Here is a 26,759-nt window from a genome sequence, read left to right on the forward strand (position 1 = left end):
CATTTTTCACTTTTATCTCTAGCACTTAACCCTGTGCCTGGCACATAGTAGGTACTTTAAAATGATTATTCCTTTTACAGAGATGTATGAGGGTGAGATTATTGCTTCTGACTACTGGGATGGTTTTCGCTTTGACCAGTCACAGTAGATGATGCCTCTGAGGGATGTGTGTGACACTGTACGGTGTCATTGTGTTAGCATGAAGAGGCAGCACAGGTTATTTGACTTCCCTCATAACCCTGTATACCAGGATATGATTATGCATATTTCCCATATCCATTCTCTTAGTTCCACAAGCACAGGAGAACATGTAGCTTAAAGGAATAGCCTTTGATTGTGTGAGAGAACAATCCTCAGAGATTCATCCTGTGATGGTATCCCAACTATGAGAGAATTGTGATCTATAAATATATTACTAAGAGATCATCAATACAGATATGAAATAAATGAAGGTTTTCAGGACTGTATGATATGGAGGTGCAAAGGAATATAATATAATGAGACATGATAAAAAAAAGAGATGCAGAGAAATAAAAAAAAAAAACCAAGACAAAATGAAAAACGTATTTTTGATGTCATTCTTTTCAAGCCTTTTCTTTCTGTTAAGTCCTTCTAAATTCTGCTCCACCAGCCCTTTTTATTTCTGTATCTCTGGAAGTTCAGGGTCAGAGTTTACATTTGTACACACACACACATATGTACATATACATACATCTACACACAGTAAATACTATAATTCACACATGTGTTTACATACATGTTTAATACATGTAAAACACAAGTGTGCTTATATATACTTACATGTATACACACACACATATACTCATATCTGCTTTTCTATTTTGTTCTGATTGCATTCTGAGCATCCTCTTACTTTCTGAGCAATATTTGCCAATGTCCTTAGCCTAGGTAGTAGGCTCCAGTCCCAGTTAACCAAATTAGCATCCTTCTATATTATATGTATAGAGGTCATTTTTCCTGGCTTGTAGCTCATCATTTTTATTACAGAAGCATTGCTTCACTGCCTTGCTTTCTGAATTAACTGCCTCTTATTCATACAGTCTGCAATAGTAAATAATTACACAGTTGTCATTTTCTCCATTGTGTTCAATATTGACTCAGGCAAGCAGAATATGTAGACTATTCTGTCAGTCCTATGCTGTATTGTTTTTTCAGTTTAGATCTTTTCTATACTCTATTTACTAAAGGAAGGAACTGACATCCTGTTATTTCATACTTGGATAGTGATAGAGTAGCCTCTGCTATTCTTCTGTTCCTCTTAAATGGATGTTATATTTCCTAACTAGTGGTAGTGGTACTCACATGCAGAATCATCATATGTGATTCTTTTAGGAAGTTACAAAGACAATTATTAGAACAACAACTTATTCCCTGAAACTAGGTGCAAATTTCACTTCAAATTCCATGTGACCTTGGTCAAAGCAGTGAGACTTAAAGATCTTAGTTTCACAATTTGTAAAAAGATCAGCAAGGTGGTTTATGAGGATCCTTCCTGATCAATATCCAACTACAATTCTATCACACACACATATTGGTAATTATTGTTACCAATCTATATATTTATTTTAAATCTCTTCAAGTTTTTATGAAAAAAATCTATGTATACATAGAAGACAATCCATTTTCAGAAAATCATGTTATGTCATTCAGGACCCTAATTTGAGGACCCATGGAGAAATTTGGGAAGTATGAGAAATTATGAGAAATATTATAAAAGACATTAAGGTTGGGGTAGATTTATAGAAACAGATTCAGAAGAATAAATGACAGGCATCAAAAATAATACAAAATATTTCTTAATATGTATTGTGATTTTTCTTAGACTGTTGAAAAGTGTTTTTTTTTTTTTTTTTTTTTTTGTTTTTTTTTGTTTTTGGTGTGGATTGGTGCTTAGGGGAAAAAAGAATCCAAGAAAGGAAAAAAAGAATGGCAAATTTGTCCAATTTGGCACTCTTCTTTAATATCTTGACCCACAGTTATTGCCAGTTATGGTAATTCATCAAGCATTTATTAAATATCTACTATGTTGGAGGTCCTAGGATTAGGGAAGGGGAAAAAATAGCTCCTGCTCTCAAGGAATTTACATTTACTGGGTGTATGACAATTGAGTAGGTAAGAAATTATAAAGAATTTGAAGTGGGAGAGCACTAAGAACTGAGAAAATTAGAGAATGCTTCATGGAGGATGTGACAACTAAGCTGAGCTTGAAAGAAACATCAAAATTCTAAAAGAATGCTGCAGAGAGCTATTTCGAGGAAGGTGGGGAAGAGGAGGAGGAAAAGAAGATGGTTTGTGTAAATGCACAAAATAGAAAGTGAATGACCACTTTAAGGGATAGTTTGTCTGACTTGCATGTGACCTATATTTTTTGAAGGAAAGTGTGCCAGGCTGAGGACTTGGTAACTTTTTCCAAAAAGTGTTGAAGAATCATGGAAGGTTCTATCACAGACAGGCATAATATGGTTAAATGAATTCTGTAGGAAGATTTTCCTTGAAAGATCGGTAGAAGAATAAATAAGAAAGGGGTGAAGGGAAGCAGAGAAACAAATTAGGAGGCAATAACTATATTCCAGAAAGGAGACAATGAAGGCCTGAACTAAGGTGATGGCCATGTGGCCAAATGGTGTAGTGAAATTTGAATTAACAAGACTTGGCAACTGATTGCATATTGTGTATGAGAAAGAGTGAAGAATTAAGGCTGAACCTTAGAACTGATTGGATATTGTGTGTGTGAGAAATAGTGAAGAATTAAGGCTGGACCTTAGGAGTTTAAAAAATGATAGTACCATCAACAGAAAGAAATTTTTGAGAAGGACAAGATAACAAGTTGTATTTTAGACTCAACTTTTTATTTTATAGATTCAACCAAGTGGAGATGTCCAACATGTCTAAAAGTGATTTCATCCTTTTTCCTGTAAATCCTTCCCCATTGCAAATTTCTTTATTGCTGGTAAGGGCACCATCATCCTTGTAGGTATTCAAAGTCCATTATAACCTAACCCTTCCCTTCCAACTTTTCCAGTTTTCTTACATCTTATATTCAGTTATGTATTCTTTGATCCAGTGACTCTGGCCTCCTTATTGTTCTACAACCAACACCCTACCTTTTGGCTCTGGCATAGAAACTTCCAAAGCCTTATCCTAAAATACCTAAGGTTGATACACATCTGGGAAATATCACCAATGTGGGGCTGAAGATCTGATCTGGATAGCACTAGTAAGAGGCAAGGAATTAAGTATATACCAAATTCTTTCCCCCAGTTCCTCTTATTTTTTTCCCCTTATTTTCCTCTCTGATTGCCTCTGCTGAGTATCAGAAAGAATTTTTTTTCTCTATAAAGTTCAATTATTTATTAAGGCAAAACCTCCTACCTTTAGAATTTATTTATTATCTGAGGAATTTTTATTCTTAGGCAAGCAGCAGAGAATCACAATGGGAGACTACTGTTGTCTAATTTAATAAAAATAAGTTAATATGTTTGTTCTCAGTGGAAATACATAACTTGTCAGTGCTATCCAGAGACATTTATTAAAAAATCTGAAACTGTGGTAGTTGCCACATAAAAAGAGTTATATAGTCACAGCCCTCACTCCCATGAAGTTTATAAAATATATTCAAGACATTTCCAAGTTTAAAAATTGTATATCAACTACATAGAGTGGCAAGAACTTTGAACTTTGAATCAGAGAATCTGGGGTTTTCTTTTACTTACTAATTGGGTAAACTGAGGCAAGTCAGATTACTTTCTGGTTCTTGGTTTTTTTCCCTCTCAAATAACAAAATGGAAGAAAGGAGTTGGACTAAGTGACTAACTAAAGTTCCTTTGAATTAGAGTTATATATACTATACAGTTATGAGGGAAGTCTAGGCTTGATCGTGTGTGTGTGTGTGTGTGTGTGTGTGTGTGTGTGTGTGTGTGCGTGTGTTAGAGAGAAAGAGAGAGAGAGAGAGAGAATAAGAATAAGAATAAGAATAAGAGTAAGAATGTGAATGTATATTCACATTTTTCCTGGTTTACAAAATGTACTTTCTCTTTGGCAGCAAACATCAAAAGCTTCATTTTCCTCTACATTTTCTTAGCAAAATTAGAATCACATTTTGTTGTATTATTATTATCTTATATATAATATAATTATGATATAATATAAAACATATTTATATATAATATATTTTGTTGCATATAACTATATATTATTATAATTTTAGAAGGATTGATGATCTTCTAGGGACTCCCAATATAGAATTTTCTAATTAAGTGGTGAATACTGAATGTACAATGTATGCAGTTCAAATATTTGTTGAAATGAATAGAATACTTGTTGTGGTTAGAGCCTATTATTAGGGCCTGGGCTGAGAAACAAACAAACAAAAATAGAAAGATATGGTCCAAAATATAGGAGAGAGGAAAAACACATATATTCTCTTCATCCTTCCCACTTCAGCATTGCAGTTCTGTTTTGCATGTTGATGTGCTCATTTCCCCCATTAGAATGTAAATTCCTTGGTGTGAATTGGGCCAGCCATTCTGAAAGCACTTTAGAATTATACCCCACAAATCATTAAATTATGCATATCCATTTTTACCAAATAATACCACTGCACTCCCCACAAAAGATCAATGAATAATGTAAAGGACTCAAATGTACAAAAAATGTTTACAGCAGATATTTTTTGCATCAAAGAATTTAAATTTAGCTAAGGGTTACCATCAGTTGAGGAATGACTGAAGAAATTATAATATAGGAATATAATGTAATATTGGTTGTACTATAAAGAAATAAAAAAAGACAGTTTTGAAGAAACCTGGTAACACTTGTATAAAATGAAGATAATACAATAAATAGAACCATTTATATAACAACATTGTAAAGACAGAGAAATTTGAAACTAAAACTATGATCAATACAATGACCAATCCAGAGGACTGGTTCCAGAGGACCATTGATGAAGAATGTTACCCATCTACTGACTGAAGTGATAAACACAAAATATAGAATAACCCATATTTTTGAACATTTAATTCAAGTGTTTTGTTTTTATTATTTTGCAATAGGAGAGGAATAAATGCTTTTTATTTGAAAATGGCTTTCATCAAAATTAAAAAATGTTAAATAAATGTAAGCTCTTTCAGAGTAAAGATTATCTTCTATGCTTTTATTTATGTCCCTAGCACTTAGCACTGTGCCTGGTCCACAGCAAGTGCTTTACAAATAGCTAGCATTTCTCACTAGCTATATTTATCAAAACTCAGGATTAAAAAATAATTGCCATGGTCTTTGACCCAAAATTTGTACCCTACAAGTAAGCATTAATATTAATATTTTGTATGCTTTGAAACTTGAAACTAAGTGGGGAGATTGTCACAGATTTTGAACTTTTATTGTTGTGGGAGATGTCCTTTGATTCCTTATTGAATATCATCTGGAGCAAGAAAAATTTAACTTAAGGAATTCTAGATAGAGTTGGAAGAAAAGTATGAAGCAAAAGAAGTGAAGAGCCATATCATCCACAAAATCCAAAAAAAAAAAATCTAATTTTTCAAAGGAAGTTGAGTTGAATTGACCTCTTTACATTTCAAGAGTACACTGACAGGCTTAGCCATTTCTTGAAGTGCTGTGATAATACCAGATATGTAATAATCAAAGGACAGGCTAGTTGGTGATGATATTCCTTCTGAACTGTGATAGTGGCACTCATGTAATCTTGTCATAATTTCTACAGCCTTTCTATAGAAGCATTCAGTGGACAGTTTGATTCAGGGGTGACTTCTGGTTATTGTACTAAATGACAGATGTTTGAATTTTAAAAGGTTAAGGAAAGCTGCAGATTATCTGTGCTGATTCATGATTATTTATTTGTCAGAACAGGAGGTTTTTGTCCTCATTTTGTTTAAGAACTCATCATCATGCAGAAACTGATTCACTCTTATGTTATCATTGATTATAAAATACATGGATTATTAAGCAACTATTAGTGATTCAGGAGGGAGAAATATCTATTCTATTACTAACAAGTTGGTGAAAAGCACAGAGTTGTTCAAAGATTATTGAACTGACTTCTGGTTTCTCTTCTCTCATTCACTTGATTTATCTGAGTCTAAATTTACTTACTGACAAAGATTCCTTTCAGTTCTAATATTTTACAAATCTACATAAGAGAAATTATTAATAGACAGGCTATGATGTGGACAAAGTTTGTTTGTGGTGATTTCTACCTTCTCTTAGGAAGTTAAAGTGATCTTTCTTGAAACCTAAGGGGAAAAAAAAGTCATCTACTTTAATCATTTTTTTGTCCAATGGATGATTCTCCCAGGCATTCAACATGCCAAACAAGTGGATATCTCCAGTGAAAGGGAATTCACTAGTTCTTGACAAAACTTATTTTTATTTTTTGGACAGCTCTAATAAGTTTTTCCTTATATTGACCCTAATCTATCTTCCTTTTACTCCTACCCACTGGTACTCTTTCTACTCTTTTGAGTGCCTTTAAAATATTCGGAATAGTAAAATTTTCTTTAAACCAAATATTTCCTTATATGACATAAAACCTGCAGTTAGTTCACCAATGAATATTAAGTGCCCATTGAACAGAACAAGATATTAAGTACTAGAAAAAAAATACAGAGCTAAATGAATCAGACTATACCAAAAAGGTGCTTAAAATCTAGTAGGGTAGTATTATGTTCTCCCTATTTTGGCTTCCCTTAAACTTGATCCTAAGTATTTTTCCTATTAGCAACACTTCCCATATGGGTATAAAGTTTATGAAAGCTGACAGGTAATAGTCATGATGAAGAGAAGGAAAATGAGCCTTACTCTAGTAATTTTCTACTTTTTTATTTTATCTTTTTAAGTGGTATTTTATCCTCACAACAATCCTGTCATTCTGTTAGCCTACTTTACAAATAAGAAAACTGAAGCAGTAAGCATTTATTAAGCACTTAGTATATTCCAGGTATAGTTCTAAATACTTAAAGATATGAAGGCAAAAAATATTTCTTGCTCTGACAGTGCTCACAGTCTAATGGAAGAGAGACAACAAGCAAGCAAATATGTACAAACAAGGCATATACAGAATAAATATGAAATAATCAATGGAAAGAAGATTCTAGAATTAAGAGAAATTGGAAAAGTTTTCCTGTAGAAGGTGGAATAGAAAGCAGAGATGAGGAGGGAAAGCATTCCAGGAATGGGGGTGGGAGGGGTGAGAGAGTGAGGGGGTTGGGGGTGGGGGCGGGAATAGCCAGGTCAAATACCCAGAGGCAAGTGGAGCTTCTTATTTGTAAAGCTTCAAGGAAGCCTTTCACTGAATCAAAGAATACATGGTAGGGTATAGGGAATAAGAAGATTGGAAAAATAAGAGGGGGAAGTTAGCTTATGAATGTATTTGAATGCCAAACAGAAGATTTTGTATTTGATCCTGGAGGCTTTAGGGAGACATAACATTCATTAAATAGAAAAGTGACCTGGTTGGATTAGTTTTTTAAATAAATTCTTCATTCAGTGGGGAGAGATCATGCAATTAAGCCAGTTTTTAAAGCAATATTTGAACTTGGACCTTCTTAATTCTAAGTTCAACACTCTCCTCTGGACCACATAGTTGACTATTTTATACTTAATATTTGCATGGATCTTTTCTCACCTGTGACGTGGAAGGAAATTGATAAATTCATTTATACAAGGTATAAATAACATAATAACTTGAGATATTCCTCCTCTTTGGACTATTTTTATTTTAACAGTAGACAAAGCCATAGAAACGAATCTGTCAGAACTTTGGTGGGAGTTTTTTGAGGGGGACATGGACTTTCCCATTGTCTCTTGAGGTGTATCGTGTTAACAGTCTAGCTATTTTGTTTTCATAGGCCAGTCTTGTAAATAAATGGATATTTATTAAATATTATAATATCAATGTGCCAAGTTATTTAACCTCTCAGTGCCCTAGGCAGCTCTTTAAGGTGCTAGAAGAGTATCAACTTGCTTTGGTAGGAATTTGCTTCCTCAGGTAATTTAACTCCCCAGTAACTCCTGGGAAGGAAATCAAGAAAGACTTCATGAAGGCGGCACCACTCAGTTTGATTCTTGAAGACAATTTCAGTAGTATATCCTTTGATTATCCCACCATCTCTGCAGGTTGGGATGATCTGGAAGGTTTTCATAGGCCTTTACTTTTGGGGGGCTTATTTTTTAGTCAACATGATTAATATGGACCTATATTGCACATGACTTTACATGTATAATTGATATTTTGCTTTCCTTCTCACTGGATAGGGAAAGGGGACTAAAGAAAGGAATGGAATTTAGAATTCAAATTTTTAAAAATAATAAATTAAAATTTCTTTCTTTTTTTTTTTGGGGGGGGGGAAGACAATCTTGTGCTCTGGGTGCCATACCTAATAGTCTGTTTATTGGCCTAGATCCTAGTATAAACTTCTGAGGAGATTTTTGGACCATATTTTTCACAATGAGTATCAAAACTTTTACCTTTGATTTCTCTAATTGGAATATGGACAAATAAAGCTAGACAAGTATTGATATGAGAAAAAATCTTTGGTAAACCAATGAGAGCTAGAATTCAATTCTCCTGACTCTAATTCAGTGAACTCTCTTTGGTAAAAAGCTTGGCTTCTGGTAATACGGTCAAGGTGTTTCTACTGTAAAAGTAAATTGGAGTTGTGTGGAGTGATACTGTTTCAGTGATGCATTAGAGTGAAAAGTATTAATACATATAGATCAAGATGATCAAGATCTACCTTCTTTCCTTCATTTTTCTTATGTTGCTTTGAGGATTCTAGATGCCAAAGGTTAATATTTTCAATCCAGAATTTATTCATTGCATTTTGGGTCTTCTGTCTGCTGAAGAAGTATATAGTTTTCTTTGGGGTTGTTGTTGTAGTTTGGTTTTCTTTAATAAGAAGAGATAATAGTGGTATTCACATGAATGTCTTTTAGAGATTATTATCTTTCTATTCATCTGTAGTAAAATTCAAGTTAGAGGTAGTGATGGCATGTCCCATTAAAAGTGGTCATAGAATATCTTTAAAGGATTAGGTTGTTTTTTAAATTAGGGAAAAACAAGTAGTTTAGTCATTAGAAAGATAAAAATAATATTTGACTTTTATATAATTCCACATGAAGTTTTAAAAGTGGTTTACAAATATTTTTTCATTTGCAACTATATTAGGCACGGCACTGCATAAATTTTATAAATTTATAAATTTAGGCACTGATGGGTGTTGGAATACATTCTTTTCTACATTGAATGAGGGGAGCTTTTGGCATTTCCTGGTTCTCCTTGGATTTCTGAATGTTGTGTCCCCTCTCTCAGTTCTAGCTTTAATTAATTTCCTCATCTTGGACAAGTTTCTCTACTTGATTCAAGAAAATTTCCTTGCTTGGAAAGCAAAAAAAAGGAACTGATGCTGAGCAAAACAAGCAGAACCAGGAATACATTATACACAATAACAGCAAGAATGTGCAATAATCAACTATTAAAGACTTGATTCTTCTCAGTAGTTCAGTGATTCAAAGCAATTCCAATAGACTTTGGACAGAAAATGCCATCTGCGTCCAGAAAAAGAACTATGGAGACTGAATGTAAATCAACACATGCTATGTTTATTTCTTTTTTTCTGTTTGTTTTTTATCTCTCCTATGGTTTTCCCCTTTTGCTCTGGTTTTTCCTTCCCAACATGATTCATAAAGCAATATGTGTTAAAAAAAAATAAATATGAATTTTTTAAAAAGAAAAAAAAAACTTCCTTAAGTAAATGTGTCCCACTAGGCACATTATCAGTGTATTATAAATAGCACATGTAAGAATATTACTGTGATGTAAAAAACAACCAATATGTTGTTTTTTAGAGAAATATGAGAAGATTCACCTGAAGTGATACAAAATGAAGAAAGAAAACTCAGAGAAACAATATACACAATTACTATGACAGCATAAATGGAAAGAATAACAACAAAATTAAAAAAAAAAAGATTGCTGTGAAAATATAATGACCAAGCATGGACCCAGAGAAGTGATATGCAGATGCAACACACACACACACACACACACACACACACACACACACACACTCACACACATTCTTTGCAGCAGTGGGAGACTAGATGTAGAACACTAAAAATATTGTCAGCTTTCTTTCATGTTACCTAGTTTTGCTACTCTTTTTTTCTTCTTGCTTCTATGGGAAAAGAATAGGGGCAGAATATATTGGGAAATGTCTATGATGTAAAAATAAGAGCTACAAGTTAAAATTTACTTTTAAAATGACAAGAATAATGCTATCTACCACAAGTTCAGATGGCATTTCACTATTTTTTTATTTGCTGCTTCTTGGATAGATGTTGCCACAACAGCCATACTAAGGAGAGAAGAGATTTATTTACTAGTATGTTTTTTGTTGTTCCATATGAAAAATTGTATGTGAATCACTTTGTAGTCTTTAATATGATATTTAATATAAGCTATTTTTAGTATTGCAGTACTAGGCACATAGTAGCTGTTCAGTAATGGCTAAGTGAATGTTACAGTTTATACAATAAAAATAAGTGGCTTATTTTTGTTTGTTTATAAAGCAGTTTCTTTAAAACAGAACAAGATTATCTATCTACTGACTATTTTATGGGGAAATATTGGACCAAAGAATTTAAAACTGGAAAGAACTTTAGAAATCAACTACTCCAACTCTATAATCTTTTAAATTTTAACTTTTTCAGTGAACAAAAATCTGTTTTCTTTCCCTCCTATTTCACTCCCAATAGAAAAGAAATAAAAAGGAAAAACTAAACAAATATGCATAGTCAGGCAAAACTAATTCCAGTTTTAGGGTTTTTTTAAAACACATATACATACTCACGTACATATGCCCTTTTGCTTCAATCTGTACCTGAGTCTATCTTTTTTGTCAGAAGAGAATAATATGTTTTAATCATGTGGCCCTGTCATTTTGCAGTTGAGGAAACTGAATCCCAAAGAGGCAATAGGTTCCCAAAGTCACAGAGTAAATAGCTACCTCAGTATTTGAATCCAGGTCTTTTGCCTCCAAAGCCAATGTTCTTTCTATTATACTTTACTGCCTTGCTTTTTATAAGAAGTAATGAATATCTGTCACCTTCGATGTTTTAAATTACAGTTATTTATGTTCAGTTAACTCTGTGATATTTTCAAGCCATTTTGACATACATACCAACCTATTCACACATACTCAATACTATTTCCTTTGGGAATAAGGACCTATTTCTTCCTCAGTCATCTTTTTTAAAATTAAATTCCTATCTTTAAGGACAGCTAGGTGGCATCATAGTGCACAGAATGTTGGCCCTGGAATCAGACTTATTTTCCTGAGTTCATATTTGGCTTCAGATAATTTCTAACTGTATGACCCTAGTCAAGTCATTTCATCCTGTTTGCCTCAGTTTCTTCATCTTTAAAATATTCTGGAGAAAGAAATGGCAAAGTACTCTAGTATCTTTGCCAAGAAAACCCCCAAAACAGTTACAAGAGTAATAATTGAGCAACAATTATCTTTAAATCTTATCACCTGTCTCTTTACAAAATCTTTCTTGATAACTTCAATTCTTAATTACTTTTTTCTCTTTCTTTAACCACCTTCTTTTAACCTTTCCTGCACATTTCTATATCAGTTTTTTAGTTCATATGTCATATGCCCTAATTAGTCTATAAGTTCTTTGAGGGCATGAACTGTCTTATCTAAAGTTTATATGCTTTAGCATCTAGCATAGTATAAGTTTTTTTAAAATAAATGTTCTGTGGCATGGATGTCAGATAATCAGTACTATTTTTTGAGTGATTTTGGACTGGTACGAAAATCTCTCTTAAAATTGGGAAATGATAGTTGGTGTTTGGGGAGCTTCTTGAACACATTAGGAAGAAAAGGTGTGAAAATAGTAGTCTTTCACAATTCTGGTGAAATTCCCTTTTCATATTATATTTTGTAGTCTGTGAAATTTAAGAAGTGATTTTTTACCAGTGCTCAATGACTATAGCTGTCACTGCCCAAGAAAGGGTCTTGATGAGTTTTCTCTCTCTAAAATCTTGGCATTACAAATTTGTTTGTACTGACAAGGGTTATGTGGAGAGTGATGAGGGGTAGAGAGAAATGCTGCATAATGCTGATAGTATTTTGTACTTTTCTGTCCACTTTCAGGAAGTCTTTGTAATGAATTTGACAGGATGACATTAAGAGGAAATGTGGTCCAGTAGAAAGAGCAGTGGGTATAGTCATCTGCATTGGTTTAAGTTCTAATTTCCCCTTCAGGAGCCCTGTGATCTCAGGCCATTACTGAACCTATTTTTAAGTAAACTCTATGCTGGCAGGGATAGTTCCTCATCTAAACTTTACATATCTATTCTAAACTTTTGAGGACTTAGTATAGTACCTGGTACAGAATAAGGAGCTGGTGGTATAGTGACTCGAGCACTGGACCTGGAGTCAGGAGGACCTGAGTTCTAATCAACCTTAGTAGCTGTGTGAACCTAGACAAGTCACTTATCTCTGCTTCAGGAACTTCAACTGAAAAGTGGGGGTAATAATAGTATCTATCTCAAAGACTTGTTATGAGGGTCAAATAGATAATATTTACTAAAAAAAAAAAAATTTAGCACAGTGCCTGCCTTGTCTCCTTGGGTTGTATTGGGACTGTAGAAATGCTTATTTCTTCTTCCCCTCCCTAAGTCCTTAATAAAATGGTTATTGTCTTGATTTTACATGTTTTTTCAGTTCTTAAAACAGTGCTCTGCTCAGTAGATATCTAATAAGTATCTACTGAATGGATTAAATAAATTGTGTGAATTGGGGTAACAATAGTCAGACTACTACCTTCAACCGTGAATAGGATTGTAAAGAAGTCAATTTTTCAAGTGAAAAGAGCAATATAAATGGGAGATTATATATATAAAATTGTATTTCTCTAAACTGGCATCTAAGTCCAAAGACAAATAAGATTTGTTTTTCTTTTGTAAAATGTTTTATGTTCTTTTCACTCAGGCCATTGGAAATGCTAAAACCACTCGAAATGACAATAGTAGTCGATTTGGAAAGTATATCCAGATTGGATTTGATAAGAGACATCACATCATTGGAGCCAACATGAGGACCTACCTATTGGAAAAGTCCAGGGTTGTCTTTCAGGTGAGTGATGCCATTAAGGGTTTTGTCATGGAAATCTCTAAATGCAATTAATCAGGAAATATTTACTAAGAGATTGCTATATGCCAGGTTTGTTCTGGATGCTGTGGATACAATAAAAAATATCCCTTTCCAAAGGAGACTATATTATGTTAGGAGAAATACAGTTTTGTGAAATTTTATATATACATATAAGTGTATATATTCTTATGCATAAAAGTTTATATATGTGTGGGTTTACATATATATGTATATATACATATATACATATATATGTATGTATAAATAAACTTTTATGTGACTATATTTCTCCCAACATAATACAACCTCCTTTAAGTAGGAGTCATTTTGGTTTTGTATTGTTATTCACATTCATGGCAGGGAGAAAGAGGGAGGAAGAGGGCAGAGGGAAGAGGAGGGAAGGAGGAAAGGAGAAAGGGATAAAGAGAAGGGAAGGGGAGGGAGAAGAAGAGGAAGAGAAGGAGGGGGGTGGGGAAATGAACTTTCTTGAAGGAAATAAAGAGACTTTTCTAAGTCAAGAAATGAATCAAATCTGGGAGTGAGAAAGGGAACTCATCATTCAGAGAACTGAAGAGAACTAGGAAATGTCACAAGCTTCCTTCATTTAAGGCAGAAGCATAATCATTGACTCTAATCTTCACCAGTTCTTCAGTTTCTTCATTTGTAAAATGTGAATAATGTTATAGATAGTATTATAACTAAAATAGCATGGCATACCACCCATATACACATAATTCATACACACACACATACACATCTCAAAATAATTCCCTGGAGTGGGGTAACTAGGAACTGAGGAGATCAGTGAAGGTCTCTTCATGTAGGATCTGAGTTCTATTAGAAAGGAAGAGATTAAAGGGAAAATTTATTCCTGAAATTCAGGGCAGTCTGTAGAAAGGCATGGAAATGGAGATAGAATACCATGAATACACCATAGTAAGTCAGACTAGTTTGCCTGCAAAGTAAATTGAAATAAGAAGAGGTATATGTACTATACTGGAAAAGGTGGGCTAGAACCAGATTGTGAAGGACTTTCAAAGTCAAATAAGAAATCCATCGTTTATATTAGAGACTAAAAGGAGCCACTGGAGCTTTGTGAGCAGGCAAGTAAATGATGATGCTTTATATATCACTTTATATGCATATCATAAACATACATACATATACATCACTTTGATGGCTGTTTGAACAATGGATTGGCAGAGAGACTGGAGAAAGGAAATTCAAGTACACAACATTGTGGTAGTCCAGACAGTAGGCTTTGAGAGAGTAAACTGAGGTAGTAGCTCTGCCAATGGAGAGAAGATATTATTAAATGATTAGAGATGCTTTAGAATAGATTCTTTTTTTAATTTAAAAATATGTATTTTTAGTTTCAAATTCTCTTCCTCCATCTACCACCTTCCCTCTTCATCTGAAAGGTCAGAAATATGATACCTATTACACATATGAAGTCAGGCAAAACATTTCCACATTAGCTATATTGGGGGGAGGAGGGGAAATGGAAAGCAAGAAAAACAAAGGAAAAAATATGGTTCAATCTGCATCCACCAGTTCTCTTTCTGGTGATGGATAACATTTTTTATCATCAGTTTTTTGGAATTATTGTGGATCTTTGTATTGATCAAAGTAGCTAAGTCTTCCACACAGTATTGTTCTTGTGTAGTATATTCTCTTAGTTCTATAAAACTAATTAATTTGAAGTTTGTGGACTTATTTAAAAATATTTTGATAATTGCATTTCAACTTAATAGGCTTCCTTAGTAATCCTCTCTGTCTCTTATGTATTTAACAACATTATTTTGAAAAGGAGTCCACAAGCTCTAGCATACTGCCAAAAGGAAAAAGAGAGAGGCAGAGACAGAGAGACAAAGACAGACAGAGAAACAGATTGTTTAAGAATACTTTCACTGGAGATAATATTGACACACAACTTATAAATTAACTAGATATGGGGGAATATGGAGAATGAGAGTCAAAGAAAACTGAGGTCATGAACTTGGTTACTAGAAGGATGATGGTACCCTGGACAGAAATGGATATGTTAGAAAAAGGGATAAGTGGGCAGAGAGTTCAAGAGGGAAAAAGAATGAGTTCTTTTTTGGATCTTTTGAGTTTGAGGTAACTATGGGAAAACAATGGAAGATGTTTACTAGGTAATAGGTAAAGAGGGATTGATGCTGGTTGTTTAGATATGGGAATTGGCTAAATAGAGATGATTATCAGACCCCCATGGGAGTTAATATGATAACAAAGAAAAGAGAATCTAATTCAGGGTTTTGGGTTATATCCAGTGTTAGAGGGCAGGGCATTATGGATGTATCATAGATATGGAACAGAAGGGGACCCCAGAGGCCATCTCATCCAATTCCTTTCTTTGACAGAATAATCTGTGGCCCATTGTGGTGATGTGACTTTTCTAAGGTCACACAAATAGTGACTGTCAAAGTTGAATTTCCCTCTAAGTTCTTGTTTTTTTTTTTTCATCCTTCCCTGGGAAAAAATTAGAAGAGTAACTTAAATTTTTGCTCTATTGATTTTTTTTCCATAAATAATTCCCTCCCAGCCCTCCCTATCCCTAGAACTAATCTTTTCCCTGTTGACCACAGAATGTTTTGGATTTGGGATACTGGATTTGTTTTAAAGCTTCTCTTCTGGGTTAGTTTTTTTCATTGCAGTATAGATTTTTCAATTATTCAATATTTTGGGAATGGAGGTCTCTGGCATCTGTGCCAGCCTGGTATATGATAGGTGTCATTGTTCTGGAAATCTGCTTCTGGCAGTGGAGATCCAGCTGGAGCTTAAGACTGAGATGTTCTTAAATCCCCTGACCTGGCCTATAAACTTGTATATCTTTTCAATAAATAATAAGCTGGGACCCAAAGGCCAAATGGAGAACCAGAAAAAGCTTGTTCTTCCTTGGGCTTTTGCCTACCTTACCTCAGGGTGGGAGTTGGCAGCTCTATTCCCTCATATGTTTGGGTTTCATTTCCTAATAGTGCCTATGGCACATTTGTGAGCAGTATGCACCTAATGCCAGCTTTCACAATGATTATTTTGTGTTGTGCTCCAGTCTCCTTTTTCCCTTCCTTTCCTTTACTGTGTGGTAAAAAGAACATTTATATATCACTTTATATGTATATCATACATACATACATACATATACATCACTTTGATGGCTGTTTGAACAATGGATTGAACAATGTGCTATCCAGTGAGTCATAGGACATGAATTCAAATTTCAGCTAAGTCATTTGGAATCCTCAAGCAAATCATCTCAACTCTTTTGGTTCGGTTTCATCATCTTCCAAATGAAAAGCTTGGGTTAGATGACTTCTGAGATCCTTTTCAGGTGTGATCATTTTTATTTTATAATTGATTAGGCTTCATTTTTCCTGATTAAAACTTACAGAATGAAGATGACATACTTTTCACATATTCTGTTCAAACACCCCTGGCATTTGCTGGTAGGAGAGAACTGTTAAGGAACCAGGGTGCAAGAGCAATCAACACAAGTCTTGATTTGGGAACTAGGTGATACAATGAAAAGACAATTCCGTGTGACATCAGGGGACCTTGGTTCAAATCACACTGCTAATGTTCACTACCTCTGTGACGAGTCACTTTACCTCCATATACCTTAGTTTCCTTATCTATAAAATAGGGATTAATAATAGTATTTATTTTGAGGGTTGTTATGAAAATCAAATGAAGCAATCATTGTAAAGTACTCAACATATCTCACATATAATAAGTATTGTATATATGTTAGCTTTTATTATTATCATCATCACTTAACTTCTTGTGGAGGTCTCAAATTTGCCCTTCTGTAAATTGAGAGCATTAGACTGGTCTTTTGCTTTCTGGCTCTAGACATATGCTCCTATGATTATAGTCAAAGATAGAACTTGGGGAGGGAAATGAGTGAGAAGCAGGACAGTTTTTCCAAGTGCTGTTTCAAGGATTACAGGGAGCTCTAGATCTGTAAGGGAGTTTGACTAAGGGGTGAAATAAGAGGGAAACAGGCAAAGAAATATGACCAAGAGGGGTTATCAAGCATGGCCATTCAGGAAAACAGCTGTTCAAAGAATTGGGGTTAAACAAGTGTTTTATCTAGGTGTGAAAAATAAAAATTAAAAAATTGCTTATTTTGCCCTGAAATTGCTGTGTAGGATTTGTAATTTTGGCTTAATAAAAAGGTAACAAGTTTGAGTTTATCAGTCTAATGACTTTTTTCCCATCGTTTTGTGGAGTTTGGACTTTTCAAGTTGCATCTTCAGATGTGCAGTAAAAGTTAGATATGTCAAGCTTTGTCTTTTCCACAGTTTAAATGCTGTAATGGCTATCTGTCTTATATACAATGATCTGTAAGTCACCTCCCACCTACCCAGGTAAGACTATATATGACAATATATGCCAGATGTACAATATGTTCCAAAAGGCTTAGATGCAGTTTTAAGCTTTAATAATATTTGAATAGTATTTTATTTTTGCAAATACATGCAAAGATAGTTTTCAACATTCACTTCTGTAAAATCTTGTGTCCCAAATTTTTCTCCCTCCCTCCCCTACTAGCTACTTAAACTATTAAAGCTTAAAATGGCACTAAGATTCTTGGGATAACCTGTATCATAGAGAATATAAAGGTCACCCTACAACCTCTATACCATAGATGTAATGAAGACTGAGATACCATATTGTTGCATCAAACCAGTTTGGGGGCTGATTTGGAAAGATAAGAATTCAGTATTGTTCAATCAGTCATCGGATGTGGAGTTCCTTCTGTGAGCTTAGCCCTGTGGTAGGATATGGTGGGGAATACAAAAGATCTGTATTCCTACTGTCAAAGGGTTTGCTGTTAACTGGGGACAGAATACTTACAAGTATCAAGTAGAAGACACATTATTACTAAAACTATGTGTTGCTAATTCTAAGTATGGTGAGAATTCCAAAGATCACAAAGTCCTAGAACTGGAAGGGCCCTCAAAGCCAGTCCCCTTCTTTGGCAAATAAGAAAACTGAAGCTCAGATACATGCATTGATTTGTCCAAGGTCACACAGATAGTAAGTACCAGAGAAAGGATTTGAATCTGGATCCTCTGATTACAAATATCATTTTTCTTCTATCACCCCACACCCCTTCTGCCTCAGAAGGAAGAGGGTGGGCTAAAATAGTTTGGGAAAGCTTTATGGCAGTGGTGTTCATCATTAAGTGAACTCTTTTAGGCACAGAGTGCAGCTCTACATTTGGTTCTCTCTTTCATCTAAATTCCTGAGTATCTGATGATCCTTTCTTTCAAAATCCTTTCTTTTTTGCTATCTCTGAAGTGTGATGATGATGATGATGATGATGATTGATGCTGCTGTTGTGATATATGTTGCTCTCTGTTGTGTCTGACTTTTTTGACCCCATTTGGGATTTTCTTGGAAAAGATACTGAAGTGATTTTTGCCATTTCTTTCTTTAGCTCATTTTACAGGTGAGGAAACTGAGACAAACAGGGTGGAGTGACTTGCCCATGATCATATGGCTAATAAATTCTGAGGCCAGGTTTGAACTCAGGAAAGCCTGACTCCAAGCCTGGCATTAACTACTCTGTCATCAAGCTGCTCCAGCTGCTGGATAGTAAATTTTAAGATTTTTTTTTCAGATGCAACCTCTTTGCAGTTCTTAAGCTATTGCTTATAATATTTGAAAGCTCAGAGAAATAGATCTTCCAGATTCCTTTCTTGCTTGTTTTTTCAACAAGCTCCAGCTCTGGTTATCATTCTCCTTAGAAGTTATCACTTGCAAAATTCTCTATCACTCTGCTTCTCTTATGGAGTAAAGCACCAATTCTCTCTAATCAGCTTCTGGGGACCTCTTTCCTCCTTCCTTCTTAGTTTTGATTTATGATAGTGTGCAATATGGCAGCATCTCTAGAATTTTATGGTGCTTTAAGCTTTGTAAAACACTTCACACACACACACACACATACACACACACACACCTCTTACTATGTGTTACTTAGGTATCATTAGAGATGGCCTGTTGAGTTTTGGGAAATAACTAATGTCTCATTTGATTGAAATCTGGTTTGAGGAGAATGGAATGAAATAAGGACTTGAAAGTTAGTTTGGAGCCAGATTGTAGAGGACCTCAACAGACTGAGGAGTTTTGTCTTTTATCCTATTGGAAATGAAGAAATACTGTAAGTATTTGGGTAGAGATATGACCTGTACATTTGGAAGATTCTTTTAGCAGTTGTGATTCTTTTTGGCATCTGGGCTGCTTTTCATGTCACAGTTCTCTGGAAGACCTTTAGCTCTCTGTTCTATCTCTCTAAATTTTACCTATCCTTTAGTCATCTCCAGTTTGGGGGCTGATTTGGAAAGATGAAAATTCAGTATTGTTCAACCAGTCAATAAGATGTGGAGTTCCTTCTGCTAACTCCATGAAGTTTTCTGTGATTACCCAGGTCCCAAATGATCTTTGTCTTCTTTGAAATCCTTTAAGCTTCTCAGTGGACTCTTGTTATATAATAATTATTCTTGTGTTTTTCTTTTCTCTCTTCAACCAAGTTGTAAGCTATCAGAGGGGAGGGGACAGAGTTCTATACTTTATACCATTTCATATATAGTATCTTGCACATGGCAGATAATAAGACTTTATCATGTTGATTAACCTAATCTTTTACCAAATAGTAGTCACGAGCCATTTAGAACCAAAAATCAAATTCATTTTGTACATAAAGTCATTTCATCAGGTTGTGGATGGAGGAGTCCTTGATGGACAATGGAACCTTTGGGCCTGAGAGTGGAATTGTGGGGAGAATGACAGAGTAGGAGGCAATGGATTTTGCCCTTGATATGCCATAGAATAGGTAAAAGAAGAATCTTGGTGGTGGCTTCCTTTTTTTTTAATTTATTTTTTTTTCTTTAAATAACTTTTTATTGACAGGACCCATGCCAGGGTAATTTTTTACAGCATTATCCCTTGCACTCACTTCTGTTCCGATTTTCCCCCTTCCTCCCTCCACCCCCTCCCCTAGATGGCAAGCAGTCCTTTACATGTTGAATATGTCACAGTATATCCTAGATATAATATATGTTTGCAGAACCGAACAGTTCTCTTATTGCACAGGGAGAATTGGATTCAGAAGGCATAAATAACCCGGGAAGAAAAACAAAAATGAAAGCAGTTTATATTCATTTCCCAGTGTTCTTTCTTTGGGTGTAGCTGCTTCTGTCCATCCTTGATCAATTGAAACTGAATTAGCTCTCTTTATCGAAGAGATCCACTTCCATCAGAATACATCCGCATACAGTATCGTTGTTGAGGTGTATAATGATCTCCTGGTTCTGCTTTTTTCACTCAGCATCAGTTTATGTAAGTCTCGCCAGTCCTCTCTGTATTCATCCTGCTGGTCATTCTTTACAGAACAATAATATTCCATAACATTAATATACCACAATTTATTCAACCATTCTCCAACTGATTGGCATCCTTTCATTTTCCAGCTTCTAGCCACTACAAACAGGGCTGCCACAAACATTTTGGCACATACAGGTCCCTTTCCCTTCTTTAGTGTCTCTTTGGGCATAAGCCCCGTAGAAACACTGCTGGATCAAAGGGTATGCACAGTTTGATAACTTTTTGAGCATTGTTCCAAATTGCTCTCCAGAATGGCTGGATGTGTTCACAATTCCACCAACAAATGTATCAGTGTCCCTGTTTTCCCACATCCTCTCCAACATTCCGCATTATCTTTCCCTGTCATTCTAGCCAATCTGACAGGTGTGTAGTGGTTGGTGACTTCCCTTTAAACAGATTAACTTTCTTTATTTTCTCCTTCAGGCAGATGAAGAAAGGAATTATCACATCTTCTATCAACTCTGTGCAGCAGCTAGCCTTCCAGAGTTTAAAGAGCTTGCACTCAGTAAGTAGTCTTGTTGCATACTGGGAAAAAGAAACTCCAAATGGCTGCTATGGTAGGCATTAAATTTATAGACTTTTCATATATCAGTCCCACTACCAATTGGTGTAATAGTTAAGATTTCCAGACTGTGAAGAAAGGTTTGGTAGAAAGCATCCTGATTTTGGAGTTGGCAGACCTGGTTTCAAATGTTCCTGTGATCCTTATTACCTCTATGACCTTGGGCCCCTAGATCTTAATTTTCTTTTCCATAAATAAGGGGATTAAAAGAATTCAATCCAGATACTAAGTGAGAGGTGATACAGATTGAGACATATCTTTTTGGCTATGGCCAGCATGAGAATTTCTTTTAGTGGTTTATTCTTTTTGTTTTTCCTTCGAGATGGGGGAGCAGAAGGAGAGAAAATAAATGCCTGATAATTGAAAGATTAATTAATAAAAAGAGAAGATTGAAATAGGTGGCCTGCTCCCAGAGAGTTTACATGCTGTTGGAGAAAAAAGCATCGAGAGGATCACATAAATGATGGGAAGGTGCTACATAAAATAGAAATTACTATACTATGTAAGACATAGTGATCTTTGTGGTTACTGTAGTAGAGATCACATTCTAGGCTTTGGGAGTAGCATTTCCTTGCCGTACACAGACAAGGAGAGGAAGAGGGAGGGGAGTGAAGACAGAATATATGTGAATTGTGACTTTTATTAAGAATTCAGTGAATCACAAAAAACATATTCATAAAATAGTGACACTGAAAAGAAAAGATAGCTTTAGAGCAAGGAATCCACAGAATGGTGAGCTTTACCTGGGATAACAATGGTATCTGATCTACACTGAGCAGCATGTATCTATTTTGGACACCCATACTCTGGCAGACAGAGGGGAGAAGAATCAACAACAGAAAATGTCTCTTTGCCTGGCTAGCAGGATGAATCATTGTGGGTATTTGACAAAAAGGTGAAGAGCCAACACTTTAGAGGTGTCAGCATTTGGGGAGCATTTTGGGGAAATTTTCAGGGTTTGCTTCATCAACTTAAGGGCCATAGTGATGAATTTGACTCTAAAAATATGGGACCAAAATTTATTCTTCCAAGATTTTCTTCCTCCCAAGTGAACTTTATCAAATACTATTGACCTCCTTAGTAAGGCACCTATCAGGTGTGAATGCCCAAAAGACTTGAAAAAGTTACATTTTATATTATTTTTATGTTTTTGTATTGTTGACATTAAATCATAACTCTAAGTACGTGGGTGGGAATGCTTTTTTGATTTCTACAAGCTCCGTCTAGTCTCCTCCCCTCTGACTTCTATCTTCCATATAGATACCAGTTTGCTATTCCTAAATCAAACTTGATTCTGTCATTCTCCTCTTTTTAAATTTTTGGTGGTTCCCTATTACCTCTACAATAAAATACAGACTATTCCACTATAAATCTTTGTAGTTTGATTCTAATCTGTCTTTCCAGGCTGATTACGTATTACTCTCCATCACACACTCTGTACTCAAGCCTATTTACTGTTTCTCATATATAACTTCCACCCTCTGCCTTCATATTTTGCACAACATACCTCCCCATGCCTGATATATCTTCCTTCATCATCTCCCTTCTTGGAATTTTTAGCTCCTTTTGAGGATCAGATCAAATCTGTCTTCCAAAGACCTTTTCTGATTCTCCCTAGTTGTTAATCCTAGTGCTCAAAATCACACTGTATGTATCTTGAACATGTCATGTATTTCTGTATCTGTGAACATATACCCCCCATCCCATATGCTTCTGTGAAGTTGGGACAGTCTCACTGATAAAGCTGTCTCCCTTACATCTAGTGCATGTTTGAAATGGAGTGAGCATTTAACAAATGTTTCCTGATTGATTGACTAGTCTGATGTAACAAGCATGTGGAGTGTGCAGAAGAAAGTGACAGAACAGGATGGTACCAGGTTGTGGAAATTATATGATACTAGAGCACAGTGTTCATATGTTACACAGTAGGTAAAGGGGTGTTATGATTAGGTCAATCCCTAAGAAAGATCATTCTGACAATGGCATGAAAAATAGCTTGGAGGTAAAAGAGTGGCTATAGAAAGACCAATTAGGAAGCTGTTTCGGCAATACAGGTGATTGCTAATGGGGATTTATATCAGAGTAGTTCAATGGGAATAGAACAGGAAACAGAAGTGAGAAGTGTTACAGGGGTGTAATCAGTAGTACTTGTAGGCTGATTAGTTATGAAAAGTGAAGAAGAAAAATTAAAGGTAATATCAAAGTTTCCACTCCAACAGAATGGGTGATCAGTGGATACTTGTGGAACAAATGATGGCCCCGTGCTTATAGGATACCAGTTCTCCCCAGTAGCACCACTGTAAGTTAACCAGAAGACAGTGATTAGAAAAAAATTAATTCATGTCTCTTCCCTTGCAATCTAAGGGAAGTGATAGAGAGAAGTGTTATTTTTATGGCAAAGGAAAAAATTATTTGAAATGGCTGATTTTGTATGAAATGAGCAAAAAACAGCAATACTGATTTAGGTATAATTGAGTCATTTTGTCCTGAATACAACTTTAAAGTAATAGGAAACAAATTGTTTTAATTCTTTTCCATTTATGTAGTGTATTGATGTGGAAAAATGACTTTTTTCATGATATGTGCCTTGGAGTAATGCAGAGATCTTTGGGCTTCTAAGTAAAACAGTGCAAAACAGAATTTTATGAGTAACTCATATTCCTGAACTTAGATTTGCCACCCAAGAAGAGCTAAATGAGGATCCTTTACTATGCTTTCATGTCCTGACAATAAAGCTTTCTTAAGATATTGAGGGTAGATTGACCCCTGGTTGCAGGCATCTGCCTTTGGTAATATGCAGTACTAATGTCGCTGTGTGATTGGGAACCAGAAGTAGCCACCCAGGTAACTGCTAATGGGTCCAGTGAGAATCTTTATTCCTTCCTAGCATTCTTTTCCACTTTTAATAAAATGTAAGGTTCTGTTCTTAAGTTACAAAAATAACACTAATAAAACTTACCATCATGAGGGAGAGAAGAAAGCATGTGAGTATATATTTGAAACTAATTTGGGTATGATCATCTTCTTTTCCCCTACCAAGTTAAGGATGGGTTTGCAGCATATACTATATTCTTTTGTCCTTTCTCCATTTTGAGATGGATGGAGTAAATTTTTTTTTTAATTTTTATTTTTAAAGTAATATTTTATTCTTCCAAATTTATGCAGAGATAAGGTTTTGCAAAGATAAATGTTGAAAACTATTTTAGCAAAATCTTGTGTTCCATGTTTTTCTCCCTCTCTCCCCTTCTCCCCTCCCCAAGACTGCAAGCAATCTGATATATTAAACATGTGCAGTTCTAAACATATTTCCATATTTGTCATGCTGCACAAGAAAAATCAAATCAAAAGAGGAAAAAAAAATGAGAAAGAAAAACAAGCAAACAACAAAAAGGTGGAAATACAAAGGTGATCCACATTCAGTCTCCATAGCGCGCGCTCTCTCTCTCTCTCTCTCTCTCTCTCTCTCGCTTTCTTGCTCTTGCTCTCGCTCTCTCGCTCTTGCTCTCGATATGAATAGCACTTTTCATCACAAGTTTATTGCAATTATCTTGAATCACCTCATTGTTCCATCACAGAATTGGACCTCCAAGTCTATCACAGTTGATCATCACATAATCTTGCTTATGCTGTGTACAATGTCTTTGTTTTGTCCACTTCATTCAGTATCAGTTGATATAAATTGTGCCAGGCTTTTCTGAAATCATCCTGCTTGTCATTCCTTATAAGACAATAATGTTCTATTGCATTCATATATCATAACTTATTCAGCCATTCTCCAACTGATGGAAATCTATTCAATTTCCAGTTCTTTGCCACTACAAAAGAACTGCTGCTAATATTTGTGCACATATAGGTCCTTTTGGTGGGATGAAATGTTAATTCTGACATTGTAACATGACATATAGAGAAATAGAAGCCTACACTACAACTCAATCACTAGCAGTGTGATATAGTGGACAGAGCTATTGATATTGGAATTTGAATAATTTGAATGCTGTTTCAATCTTAGGAGCAGAATAACTCTGGAGAAGTTATTTAACTTTTCTGGCCTTGAGTTATACTTGTAAAATGAGAGGAATAGACTCAGTGACTTCTAAAACCCTTTCTAGTCCTAACTCTATAATCCATTGAGCTCATAAAGTTAGTAGGTTTTATTTAAAGTTAGTAGGTAGATTGATCACTATTTCATAGATTCTCTGTATCCAATTCAATTCAATAAACACATGCTAATTACTGGGCTACCAAAAAAAAATCATTCCCTGCCCTTAGGGAACTTATGTTCTGTTGGGAAGGAAGATACATAAATATATACCTAATGATTGGAGGAGGAAGAGGAGAAAAAAGAGGAAGAGGGAGAGAATACTGACAATAGAAAAAGAGGAAAGACTTTCTCTTAAAGGATGGCACCAAAATGGAGTCTTAGAGGATACTAGGGATTGTATTATGTGATGGTAATGGGAACTAGTCTTTCCCAAGGCACAAAGATGGAAAATCACAGATTTGAGGGAACAATGAGGGGACCATTTGAGCTAGAACTACAGTGTATAAAAAGGAATAATGAATAAGAAGCCTAGGAAAGAAGACAAGCCAGATTGTAATAGGCATAAAATGTTAAGCTCAAGAATTTAGATTTCATCCTGTGGGCAATAACATGCTTCAGAGGGTTCTTGAAGAATGAAATGACATGCTCAGACTTGTGATTTAAGACGATTATTTTACCTGCTGTATGGAGGATGGATTAGAGAAATAAGAGACTGGAAAGAAGACCAATTAGAAGATTATTGCAATAGTTCAAGTGAGAGGAGAAAATAAAAATCAGCATAAATTAAGTACCTGCTTTTTGATAATTACTGTAATAGAAGAGGTAAAGAACAGAAGGCTTATGTTAAGGTGGTGGCCTTATGAATAGAGGAAGAGGAGCAGATGATAAAGATACGATTGTGGTAGAAGTAATGAGACTTGGAAATTACTTGCAGAAGAGAGGGAAGGCTTATGGATTTTTCTAAGATTGAAAATTAAAATTCAATTAATGGAAGAAGTTATTGAAGAAGATTATAGTTTCTTATTCAATGTAAATATTTTGTAATTGACATCCAGTGAGAGACTAGTGGGAAATCATTTTCCTTATTCACACAAAACTTCAAAATGAAATGTATTTCAAACTTAGAAACACATAGAAAATGAACATTCTTTCATATTAAATATCCTGAATGTTTAATGTTTATTTCTTTGGAATATAAAAATGCCCCCTTTAGGGTATTTTTCTCTCTTTCATTTGCCCTCTCCCCTTCTCCATCTCCCTTTTTCTTCTCTTCTACTTCTATTTTCTCATGTTCTTTTTCCATTTTTTGATGTGGATGGAATAAAATGTTAAGTGTTACTTTGGAATACAGCACATAGTGACATAAAAACCTCTACTACAGCTCATTCAGTAGCAGTCTGAATTAGTGGATAGAACCATTGGACTGGGAATCAAAATGGTTTGAATCCCATTTCAAAAGAGCTAGCACCTGGTCCCTTCCCTTCCCTGTTCCCCTTCTGTTTCCTGTTCCTTCCTCCCTTCCTTGTTCCCTTCTTCCTTT

At 35.1% G+C, this 26,759-nt stretch overlaps 1 protein-coding gene across 1 annotated transcript in view; it reads left to right on the top strand.

Moving 5' to 3' along the window:
• The window catches only part of MYO5B (myosin VB), a 518,558-nt gene that overhangs the window by 256,933 nt on the left and 234,866 nt on the right, over positions 1–26,759 (top strand). Inside the window, exons 6-7 of the mRNA XM_051969631.1 lie at positions 13,041–13,184; positions 21,039–21,120. Of these exons, the coding sequence (XP_051825591.1) occupies positions 13,041–13,184; positions 21,039–21,120 (226 nt within the window). The remainder of the gene's footprint in view (positions 1–13,040; positions 13,185–21,038; positions 21,121–26,759) is intronic.

This window comes from Antechinus flavipes, chromosome 1, assembly GCF_016432865.1.
Source record: "Antechinus flavipes isolate AdamAnt ecotype Samford, QLD, Australia chromosome 1, AdamAnt_v2, whole genome shotgun sequence".
NCBI lineage: Eukaryota > Metazoa > Chordata > Mammalia > Dasyuromorphia > Dasyuridae > Antechinus > Antechinus flavipes.